General features: G+C 37.3%; 1 protein-coding gene across 1 annotated transcript; it reads right to left on the bottom strand.

The window, feature by feature from the left end:
* Window positions 1-9,490: 9,490 nt before the first annotated feature.
* LOC127226739 (heterogeneous nuclear ribonucleoprotein A3-like) lies at window positions 9,491-11,047 on the bottom strand. Its single transcript, XM_051190855.1, has one exon. It carries the CDS (start codon window positions 11,006-11,008, stop codon window positions 9,875-9,877), a length of 1,134 nt encoding a protein of 377 aa, XP_051046812.1. The 5' UTR covers window positions 11,009-11,047; the 3' UTR covers window positions 9,491-9,874.
* Between the last annotated feature and the right edge of the window lie 1,977 nt (window positions 11,048-13,024).

Genomic DNA, 13,024 nt, shown 5'->3' with positions numbered 1-13,024 from the left:
ACAAGATAAATATTTTGCGACTGATTTAACTTGATGAAAGTTGAAACAATGTAATCTGAAAGAACTATTAAGCCTTGCTTTAAAATTTAGCACATTGCAGAACTGACATCGCATCATATTCATGAGTTCCTATTATGCTCAAGGTTGGTAATAACTGTAGATGGAGGTTCTGTTCTGCCTTGTCCTGTAGCTGTTTAGTCTCCAGTAAACACACAGAGCCTTATATGAATTATAAACTGCTTGGCCCAATGGCTTATGCTTCTTTCTAGCTAGCTCTCTATAAATTATTAACCCATAACTATTAATCTATGTATCTCTGCATGGTCTTGGCTTGCCAGAGAATGCTCAAGCATCTTATCTTCCTCATAAGATAGTCTCCCTGGCAGCTCCTCTTTGCCTCCTGTCCCTAGAATTCTCCTTGTCTCGTAGCCTTGCCTATATTTCCTGTCTGACCACTGGTCAATCAGTGTTTTATTCATCAACCACTAAGAAAAACATATTTACAGAAGGACATCCCTCATCAAATAACTAAATTTGGGGTACGATCACCAAGCATATCAGGATTTAGAACGCCTTTGCTTCCACTATCCAAGCTTTTGTTATATTCTACATCATTTAGCTCTACCCAACTCCTTTCTCCCATTACCAAGATGACAATATGTTTAGGAAAAATATAGATTGCCTAATGCACTATTCTGATATTTCTCTTGCTTTATCTTCTGCTTTGTTTCACTTCCCAACTTTTCACTGTGTGAGGCCTGTGTCTACTGAAAAGCCATTACTATATAGAGCCATGAGCATCAGTCTAGCTCTGCTAATAAGCCTCCACTACTTTTGCACACCAGAGTATGTTAAAGCAGCACAGACAAGGGAGAGTAAATACATAGGAAGAACAGGACAAGAATATTATTCTCTTTATATGCTTACGCTATTAGGAAATGCGTTCACTCTTTTCTCTCATGTCCCTCATCTGTCAAAAGAAATCTTTTGTTGTTCTTCATTCTGAGATACTAATTTACTTACAACACCTTTCCCCTTCCATTCTACAAACCCTCCTGAATACAACTCCCTGTCCTTCAAAATTATAACATCTTTTCTCATTAATTGTTATTCCAAGCATAAATGTATTTGTTCCTAAATATATGTATATGCTCCTAAGTATAACCCGTTGAGTCCATATAGTGGTATGTCTGCTTTCAGGGCTCATCATTTTATACTTGACAAGTAATTGGTGCTCTTCTTCTTGGGGGACCATCTGTCCTGCCCCAGCTTCACTCTATCACCTTTAATTCTTCGTACAGATGGGAGGTCTCACGGACTTTTCCCTGTCCAGACTGGAGTGCTCATCTGTTGACTTACATTTGGGGAGGCATGTTGGCAGGATTTAACATGTATAGTCTTTCTGTTAGAAATAAATGTGTAAACTATCTATTTCAATATAGAGTAGAATGTTAGGCAACAAAGTACCACATCCACAGCAACTCTTCTCTAAGTAATGTTCCTTTTGCATATGCAGGCACCCACACTGTTTAGATTTGACAGAATAATAACCTTCGTAAACTGGTGGCATGCAGGGTATTATCCATATTTCACAATACACATGTGATATCATATTTCTTCGTCTTGGCTACTGAGACAGACAGACTTACTGGCTTAAACCACAGTTCTTTTTTCACAGTACTAGAAACCTGAAGCCTGAAACCATGAAAACATCAGAGGCACATCTCCTTCGAAGGAAAGGTTGTTTATGCTTACTGTGACTTTATATACCATCTCTGCTCTAATCCATCTTATAGACACTTGTCTTACATGTAAAGCCCACCAGGGTAAGAGATAACAATCCTCTCAAATCCTCTTAATTAATTCCATATGCATAGACATGTTCAATTAAATCTTTTTTTATAGATTCCAGAGGTTAAGAGTACTCAATATTGTTTAAAGAGCCAATGTACATACAGCCTGTTACAAATCTAAATTGAAGTACTATTCTTATATCAGTTTCATTCGAAAAGGAACCATATCTCAGAAATATCCCCAGGGTCACACACACTAGTCTTCTAGCAGGAAGGAAGATAGGAGGGTGGCACACATTTCTGACTCTCAGAATATGCCCTAAATATCTGGCTGTATATTATTCTCTGACAATATCCACTAATTCCTGCAGCTGAAGGAAAATCTTTCCCTGGAGGGAACAGTTCAGAAGATGATTTTACACATTTTTCCTTATATGAGCTTAACCTGACTTTCTAAACCTGTCAAAATCACTTCTCCTAGTGAAAATTAGCATGAGCGTGGGAGTGAGAATTGAATTGCTGTAAATCTGAAGATGTCAAATTGAGGGTCAAGTAGCTGCCTATCTTGGTTCTTTAATTAGAAGATGTCAGAATTTTGCATTAAGAATCAAAAAGAAGGATGAATCATCCAACTTCATGATGTAGTATTTGTTGTTGACCCTTTGTACCACACATAACAGTCATCAGAGACAATACAAAAAGAAAAATAATAACTTTAGGTGCTGTGAAGACTCCCATTGTCTGCACAGTTCATCACTACCCATTGTCTTTACTTCCCACATGACTTGAACTTCCCCCCACAGACACACTCTGTTATCTTGGTAATATGGCAACTGGTCAACATGTCTCAATTTATACATACATACAAAAGCTAACCTTCTAAATCTAAAAAATGCAAATTTACTCCAAATTCTATACTTTTTGAAATACCACAGGATGGGAAAATTAGAAAATGCCATGTAGATCGAGTGAAATAATATAGAAAAATCTCCTTCAGGCTAAACAAAATGGTACATATGAAAGATAAGACATTTGTACTTAAACTTCTATCTTGTCCCAAGTACATCATTCAATACAAGATCAATCCAAACTTTTTAAAAAGGTGAACTGCTTCTGGTTCTAAGTATTTGAATAAGCTGCTCATAAGCTATATATATATTTGCTAATCAGACTAAATTGCATAAATTAAAAAACTTTTCTGCATAGCAAAAGAAACTATCAGCAGATCAAATGCTCTACAGAATTGGAGAAAATCTTTGCAGCTCCACTTGAAATAGGATTATTTGTATCCAGGATTTATAAAGAACTAAAAGAAGAAAAAAGAAATGAAATGTGGATAAACCAAAACTACTAATCAATAAGTCAGCTAAAGGCAGTTTTCCAACAAAGACACAAAAGCTTAATAGTATTCTTAAGCATTCATCATTCTCAGGCATCAGGAAAATGTAAATTAAAACTACTGTGAAATACCACCTCACCCAGTTACAGAGGATAAGGGGTCTGAGACTAAATGCTAGGAAGGAATTGATGGATATGTAGGGGAAATTCATATTCATTGCTGATGAGAATGCAAACTAGCACAGACATTTCAGGGTCTTAGCCCAACCATGGAAAGCTGAGCTGGGTCAGAGGAAGGGTAAGTGAGCCACTTGCCCGTTCCCCAGCCTTCCAGGACCCCAGAGACAATCAGACACAGTTGAGAGCCTAGTCAAGCAGAAACTTGTTTATTGCCCCATAACAAGCATCTTTTAAAGCAAAAAACTGCAGGGCAGGAAAACAGCCAACCAATGGCATTAAAGGTCAACCTATCGTGCACCTAGGCACCCTATGCTTTACCTAGTGAATACGAGCAATTCATGCAGTGATCTCATGTGGTCTGATCTTGGCAACCAATCATTCTTTTTTGTAAAGATCTCAGGATCTGCCCTCTTGACTTCCCCTCAGCACCATCTTTGACTGACTCTTTTGCCCTTCAGATATTACATAAACAGTAACTCAATGAAGATTTCTCAAAAAATTAAAATACAACTACCACATGACTCAAGTATACTACTTATAAGCATATGCTACTGTAAACATCCATGTTTATCATTGCCCTGTTCACAAAAGCAAGAATTTGGATCCACCTAGATGTCCACTAACAGACGAATGGATAATATTAGTGTGGTATGTATAATCTATGAAATTTTATTCCTTTCTTTAAAAAGTATAAATTTTTAGAAATTGATGGCTCTACAATGTTCAGTACTCAATAAGATAAAGAAAACCTTTTTATTTTCTGTTTTATGTGGAATTTACCTTTAATGTACACATGTACATAAACAGGTATAAATGAGAGGAAAGCCTAAAATATCGAAGGGAAGCTAAGACTGGTAAATAAGAGTTGCTGAAGAAGGACTTCAGAGCAAAACCTCTTGACATATAGGGGAAAAGGACTTGGGAAGAGGTTACAAGCAGTGTGAGAAACAGGCGTGGGAGGACGTGAAAGAATGGGAGGTTTTGATAAACAGCATTTCCCCCAAATGCCATAATGATATATAAAAATGATACTAATTTTAAAATTCAAAGGATAATGAATTCTATTTTGAGAAGACTTCATTCAGGTCATTTAATAAGTCATATCTATAACTCCCATAACCAGACATGTCTGTTGAATTTACATTTAACATATTTTATAATAATTTCAGAAAATAATCTAAAAAGTACCATAGTCTAATGGAAAAAGTTAGATAAGTATGACAACTTATGCTTATGTGTTAGAATGAGATAATTACTATTTCTCAACTTATAGTATCACCTTACAGAATTTATTATATAGATGTTCAAACATCTAATTTGGTTGAAAAGAAGTATTTTGTATAACATCATTAACATTTTAAAAACTACAGCAATTGTGTTATATTATAAACCTTGACCTCTCTGATAATGACACTGACATATACAATGATAACTATTTCATGGGACATCTATGTCAATTTCGACCCTCTTACCTTCCAAGCCCCATACCCTGAACCATTGCCAAGTCTCAGAAAACACTTCAGAAGTAGAACTAAAGTAAGAGCCAATAGATGCAGAGGAGTGCTATGAAAGTCTCTGTTCTGTATATAATGCGGCTATTATATTCGCACATTCATAGCATCTAAGATTTGTGAGGAGTAGGGTTTTTCCTCCCGCTGCTGGTCTGGTCCTGCCGCCACACCAGTCCCAAATAATACACAGAGACTCTGTATTTGATATAATGCTGTTGACCAGGTACTAGTTTCTTATAGGCTAGCTCTGTCTTAATTATTAACCCATTTCTGTTGTTCTAATATTTCCATGTGGTCTCATCTCACCGGGAATGGACCCAGACCTCTGTTCTCTCCAGTCTCTCCCCTCTACTTCCTCTTTCCTCCTTGTCTCCTAGTCCCTCCTACCTTCCTTTCCTATTGGCCAACAGTGCTTTATTCATTAACCAGTATGAGACACATATTTACAGAATGACATCTCCCATCAAAGATTACCTGCACAAGACCTGAACAACACTAAGCCAATAAATATGCTAGCGTGCAAAAGCAGGTAAGCTGAGACTCACTTCTAGCTAGGAGTGTTTGGCAGCTTATAACACCTGAAGAAAGGATAGCTATTTTCTTTAGAGTTGTGGACATTTGTAGATGTATGGGAAACAACAGGGGCCTAAGCATCCATCCACACATGAGTGTCTCCAACTGGCATCAGTCAATAGATAGGAATATACCACAGAGGACATGAAGTTGAGAGAGAAACATGTCCGTGGGAAATTTGAGGAGGTGGGATAGATAAATATGATCACAACACATTGTATACAATGCATATGAAATTCTCAAAGCATGAATTTTAAATTGAAAATACAAGTGAAATATACATATATGGAAATTTGCATTTGCTTTTACTTAAATATTTTTTCCAATTACAGCAATTCTGTTGATTCCAAAATTGCCTTAAGAAATGTGTTCATTCTCTATTCTCCCTTTCTCCCCTAGCCCTTATTTTCCAGATGGATTTCCCACTTTCTCTATGTAAATGCTCATCAGCCAGATCCAGGGAACTTTTTCTGTCATTTTCTTCAATGGGTAAGTGGTAAAATTGTAACTAAGTGTGTAGGCTGGCCTAAGAGAAGGCAAAGATGTTTGTAGTGAGAATGTAAAGTAGTTGAGTAGTATTTAAATTTGGATGATTAGTGGAGCTGTCCAGGGACCAAGGGGACTTCTGTTGAGTGGATAGAAAAAAGACTGGCCTGCTGTTTTCCACAGATAGCTCACACTTTAAACACAAAGTAATTAAATGTTTTAATTTTGATCCCTGTGGTGTGTCTCCTTTACAGAGCACAGCAGGGAGAGTGAACATAATTGGTACCATTTGGAAGGTTGAGTGCCTAGGGTTGTAGCAAGTCTTTGTTTGTAGCTAAAAAATGACATTTTTTTTTTTTGGTTTTATTTCTTGCTATACTTAGCTGTACTCCCTTCTAGTTCTAATTACAGAGCAGAGAGTGTATTCCTATCTCACCTTCAAAGAACTACCTGAAAGTGTGTTTGCCACCTAAAAACGTGTGACCGTGTTCACCTGTACAGTAACTAAATCTAAAATGATTGTGTTTTGCTTGGTTTTATTTTGAGTGTGTTTGTTTTTATCTAACATAATGATGTTGCTACACAAAAAACAGAGCATTAGTTTATCCTAAAATGTATTCCCAAGAAATAGCCGAGGCCATTTATGTTTTCTAATGTTGTCACTAGGTCGACCTTTGGTCTAGGCCCAAGTTCCAGGAAATGGTCAAAAGCAAAATAGATTTGTTTTCAGTTTGTAACAAGCAATGATAGAAATTTATAAAGAAGATCATGTATCCCAAAACTTGGCTTGTCAAATAATCTCTCGTATGTTTGTGATGTTCCTTTTTCCCAAAGGCTCAGTCAGGCTAGATAATTGTATTCCTACTGACTATATTTCTTCCCTATTACAATTTGTTATATTCCCTATAAATCTTCAGTGATTCAAAAAATGAATGAATCCTTATTTTTATTTCATGTCATGTTACACAACTATAAATATCTGACACTGTCTTAGAGTATCGACTTTGAAGATACATGATGCATATGGAATGAGTCAACAATGTTTTTTGATATTTGAGAAATTATTATTGTATTTTTATAGATTGTCAGATGAGTCTCAGTGTACACATGTGGAGATCATAAGACAGCATTATGTAGTTGGTTCTTTCATTCTATCTTTTTACAAGTTCTGAATTTGAATTCAAGCAGCCCAGATCACATAGCAAGCTTGTAACCCTCTCTTAAATCTCAGATCGAATCTTTGCATGAGGGTATGCCTATTTGATTGCATCCACTGCTGGATCACATAAGTGGTATTAGACTAAAAGGATTAAAAACCTTGACTCCAAATCTCATTAATCTTTGCCTTATTTATCTTACATACATAATAGAGTGCCCCCCCCACTTATCAAACAGAATAGTCATACTTATTGAAGAAACTTACTGAAGGCTTATAGTATGGTCAGTGCTTGAGACTGACACAGACAAATCAGAGCTAGTCATTCAGAACTGTCAGGAATAAGGGAGGGGTCTTCTTAGTCCATGCTTTCACCTATAGTGACAAGAGCCCAAACTATGATAAGACAAAATGTGCTGTTTATTTGGATCTCCAAATGCCAAACAAGCAGCCACAAGTAGAAAAAACATTTGACATCTCTGCCTTCATTTTATATCTGTCTTGTTTGCTTTAAATGGTTGAGTTGGATTCCTGCTTAATAACTCACATGCAGGAGATAGTCATGTAAAGATTGTTTCTCAGAAGCTGGCTAAGTTCCCTTTCAAGGATGAAAATCCCACAGGTACCTATGGCATTTTGGGCAGATTTCCAACTGCCAACTTTCAGAACCTTTCTGTATCACACTCTGTTTATAGTATTTACTTAATAATTTCCCAAAGCTTTCCAAGGCTTGCAAGTAGATCATCCCATGATTAGCAAGTTTCCTCCAAGCTGGAAGAGACATATCATGGAAACTGAATTGATCCCCTTCCAAAATAATAGGCTGGACCAATATCTTTAAAACACAAATAAACAGAAACAAATGGTGAGTCTACATGTTCTGTCCATCCTACAGTGACAATTTCTTTAACTTTGGAAAGCAGACGCAAAGGAAATCTGTTGTTTGGAAAATACTCAAGAGAGGGTGGTAGAGAGGTGGCCCAGCGGTGAAAGTGTTTGTCGTGCAAGCCTAGTCACCTGAATTCAGAGTCCCTGAAACCATTTAAGAAGTCAGAGAGGGTGATATGGCACCAATGGCATCACAGTTCTTGTGCAGAGATGGGAGGTGAGAATCAAGGTCACCTGTCACACCGTGTGCTGGTCAGTGAGCCTGGGATATTCAGTGCAGCAGCAAGTACTAGAGGAAGCCTGGTTCAAACAAGGCACAAGGCAAGAATACCCCAAAGCTATATGATGACCTCTTTGAACATGCACACATTCATACCAACTGCGACTCATACATATGTATGCATGCGTGCATCAGCCTTATCAACACCCAAAAATAAAATACTTAGGTGAGTCATACTAGAGATGGAAGGATAACTATTGTCTTGAAACCACATGAATATACCACAATTTACTAAGGGATTCAGAAGAGAGACAGGGGAGAATTTAACTTTGGGATGATAGAAATCTACCCAATAGCAAAAACACATGAGAAGAAGATAGAAACAAACAAAATGCAATTAGTTATTGGCCAGTTTGTACTCCAATCAGGAGTATACGTGTTCCCTTCCCCCACATCCATGTTCAGCATCTTCTTTCATTTGTGTTTTGACCTTGAATGTTCTGAATGTGAAAAAATGAAATCTCAAAGTACTTTTAATTTAAATTTCCCTGAAGCATGAAGATAATGAGTAGATTTTTTAAAATGTTTTTCAGACATTGATATGCCATCTGCTGAAAATTTTGTGTTTAGTTTCCCGGTCTCATTTTCTTTTTTTTTAATTGGGTGTTTTGTTTTCCTCTAGAGATAGTGGATAGCTTCAACAACAACAAACAATGTTTTCTAGACACAAGGAGAGTAATACATGTGAACTCACAGCAATTGTGGCACATCAACAGACTTATTCCCTTAAACCAGACAAGAAGAGTGTGGAGGGGAAGATATGGGCTAGAAATCTATCTAGGGAGCTATTGAAATTTGATAGCTGCTAGTATGAAGAAAATTAATTCTCTAATGATGTGACTCCTGACAGAGCCAGTAGGTCCAGAGCAATATAGCAAAACAAAGTGTACTTGATGAAAATCAAAAAGAAAAATAGGAAGAACACTTGATGTTGGGAAGTTGGATGGATAAATAGGCAAAGATAAGAGGGTAGACATGGAAAAAGTGAGGTTGGAGGGATGAATATTAGCAAAATTCATTGCATTAAACTCTCAAATAATCAAAATATTATTTAACAATGTAGTTAATAAAATGAAAGGTGAAATTCATATTTATCAATTAATGTTCATAAGTAAGTAGACTATATTCGTGAATCAGGAAACAGGTATACCTGATGAATTTCTTTAACAAAAAAAAGTTCCAATTATAACATGTCTACAAAAGACGCATTTCAGTGCTATAGATATACAAAATTAAATTGAAGGTTGGAAACACATATTGGTTTTTTTTTTTTTTTTTTGAAAAGTTAAAAATTCCTTAATTTTTTATTCCTGGTACCACTACCACAATTTACAGGGCAATATACCTGATGTAATGACAAGAAAAAGAAAAAGACAAAGCTACAACAGATAAAAGACCTCAGGAATGTACATCTAATTGACACTACATTGCATTAATCAATAGCTGCACTTTTTTGCAAACTGTGGCTATGACAGTCCTGAACAAGAAGGGTTTCCTGTTTAAGCTGCAGTAACTTTTCTGACTATGGATCATCGTTCCTCCTGTGGCAGATTTTTACAGTTCCTCTAATGCATTTAGGACGACTGTCTCAAAGTAACCTGCAGCTTTCCTGACAACTCCTCGCTCTCTCTCCTGCTAAGAACTGTAGCCCTTTTCTGCTGTATTTTTTTTAAAACCTTCTGCTACCATATCCACCGCTTCCACCACCAGAGCCATAGCCACTACCATAGGGACTGCCTGAGCTTCTTCCACCAAAACTGCCCCCTTTCATGGGTCCATAATTTGACTGCTGCTGTCCACTATAATTTCCAAAGTCATTATAGTTTCCACCACCATAATTACCTCCACCAAAATTTCCTCCTTCATTGTAACCATCATATCCTCCTCCACCACCATATCCACCACCTTGGTTTCCATATCCTGGTCCACCACCACCATAGCCTCCTCTACTGCTGTAACCAGGACCACCACCATAGTTGCCACCATCACCTCCAAATCCATTATATCCACCATCACCACCTCCATAACTACCTCTGCTGCCACCACCTCTACCACCATAGCTTCCTCTTCCACCAAAGTTTCCACCACGACCAAAATTACCTCCACCACCTCCAAAGTATCCTCCACGACCCATAAAGTTGCCAGATCCACCTCCACGACCTCTCTGTGATCCAGCAGACTGCATCTCTTGTTTAGAAAGGGCATTTTTCACTTCACAATTATGCCCATTAATAGTGTGGTATTTCTGAACAACAATTTTATCAACGGTGTCATGATCATCAAAAGTTACAAAAGCAAATCCTCTCTTTTTTCCACTCTGCCTGTCTTCCATCACTTCTATGGTTTCAATCTTGCCATACTTTTCAAAGTAGTCTCTCAGATTATATTCTTCTGTATCTTCTTTAATACCACCAACAAAAATCTTCTTTACTGTTAAATGGGCACCAGGCTTTACAGAATCCTCTCTAGAAACAGCTCTCTTTGGTTCCACCACATGCCCATCAACCTTGTGTGGTCTAGCACACATTGCAGCATCCACCTCTTCAACACAAGAGTAGGTCACAAAACCAAAGCCCCTGGAACGTTTTGTTTGGGGGTCTCTCATTACCACACAGTCTGTAAGTGTGCCCCATTTCTCAAAATGTTCTCTTAAGCTATCATCTGTGGTTTCAAAACTCAGACCACCAATAAACAGCTTCCTCAACTGTTCTGGTTCCTTTGGATCATGGCCCTCCTCCCCCCGGCGGCGGCGGCGACGGCTGGAGTCAGGCTGGGGGCGACCAGGCGGCGGTTTTACCTCCATTTTGAGACCGGACTCCCCTCTTCCAACTCGAGTTCAATATGGAAACACATATTGTTAAAATGAAACCACAAATAAATGGGAAAATCTGTACTAGTAGTAATCAAAACAGAAAAATAAAAGGAAACAGTCATTTTTTTTCCATTGTAAAAAAAGATTCACCTTAGCAAGAAAAAATAGTAATTATTAATCTGGATGTGCACTACATGAAACCACACAGAAACGTCTGAATATAGCATTAATTATTAGAAATGATGGGACACTAGGCATGGTGTCATACATCTGCAGTCCTAGAACTTAGGAGGTAGATACTTCAGAACCAGAGGCTCAAGTTATCACCTGTCGTATTGATAGCTGAAGGCCAGCTTGGATGCCATGAGACTCCTTTTTAAACAAACAAACAAAAATACAGTAAGAGTTTATCTCCTCTACACCCTGACTCTCCTCCATAAACTCATTACCATCACAGATACATATGTTTCTAAAAATCTAATAGCAACAGTGCTCCGTTATTGCTGAAGATGTGGAAAAACATAAATCCTGTTTCCTTGCTGGTGGAATTATGAAATAGCAGAGACTCTTGGAAGCAAATCAGTAGTGCCTACCCCAAAATGAAGTTCTTGAATGACAGAGCCAGACTCCTACCTAGTGAGCTGGTTTGAATAAGAAATGTCCTTCATAATTACAAGTATTTGAAAACTGATAGAGTAAACAGACTACCTAGTGTGGTGGTTTGAGGGATGAGTATTTGAAAACGTGTTCCCCATCTCTTTAGGGATAGATTTAGATGGGTAACATCTATGGAGACAGTCTTTGAGATTAGAAGTCTTGCCCCGCCTCCAGCTAACTCACTGGGCTTCAAGCTTGTGGTTGAAGGTGTGAATTCTCAGCTTCATGCTCTGGCCACCAAGCCTGCCTCCTGCTGTCTGTCCTCTGCACCATGGTGGAATGTTATCCCTTTGGAACCATAGGCTCAAATAAACCCTTTCCTCACGAAATTGTGTTGGTCATGATGTCTTATCACTTCAGCGGCAAGGCAGTTAATGTGCTAATAAGTCTACTCTTGTCTATATGTCTAAGTAAAATGAAAACAAATGTGTGTACACTGATGTACATTCACTTCCAAGCATTGCTTACAGTATTAGAACTGGGAAAAGTCACTATGTTGAAAACAGGCTGAATGACTGAATGTTGCAAAGTAATCAGTTTCACCACACAAAATGATATCTGTATGAGAGGATAACAATGCTAAAAATGATAATTGTCTTGATGTAACCATTTCATGAAGCACATGTTTATAAAAATGTCACCTTGTATAGAATGAAGAGGCAAAAATATTTTTAAATAAATTAAATATTTATACATTGTCAATATGTGTATGTCTTATGTTAAGTAATGTAACACTTTCATAAAATTTCAGACTGTATGACCAACTGATATGAAATGTTAATATTAAGAAAATATATAATGATAAATATTAACCTAGAGCTCAGGGAAAGAAGAGGGTGTGGGAAATAACTCTTAAAGACACAGGATTGCGACATGTAAAATAATAAATTAAAATAATAAATTTTAAAAAAAATGCTCTGACTCAAAAAATTAAGTTCAAGGACAAGTTACTGGGGAAAAGGATTTCTATTTTTGTTTCCACAGAAAATGAAAAGCTGTGGATTCCTTCCAGACTAATGTGGTTTGACCAAGCCAGACCGCCTGAAACAGAGTACCAGGCGATCCTTCATTCAAAACAGCTGGACAAAGCGGCCTTGCAGACTACAGCCAGGATTTCTGCATCTTCTTAGAATCCCCCATGACAGCGCCCCTTACCAGCAGGAAGTAGTTTGGAAAGAACGACGCCCAAATTCCCAAATATTGTTTATAAATGTTTGTTTTCATTTAAATGGACTTGGTTATAAAAAATAAATAAATAAAAATAAATAAAAAATAAAAATAAAAAAAGACCCCAGATTGGAAAAAGATGATGTTAAGTTATCCTTCTTTGGATATTAAATAATTTTAAAC

The sequence above is a fragment of the Phodopus roborovskii genome, unplaced genomic scaffold, assembly GCF_943737965.1.
Source record: "Phodopus roborovskii unplaced genomic scaffold, PHOROB, whole genome shotgun sequence".
In the NCBI taxonomy this organism is placed as follows: domain Eukaryota; kingdom Metazoa; phylum Chordata; class Mammalia; order Rodentia; family Cricetidae; genus Phodopus; species Phodopus roborovskii.
This window is presented reverse-complemented; position numbering and strand designations above follow the sequence as displayed.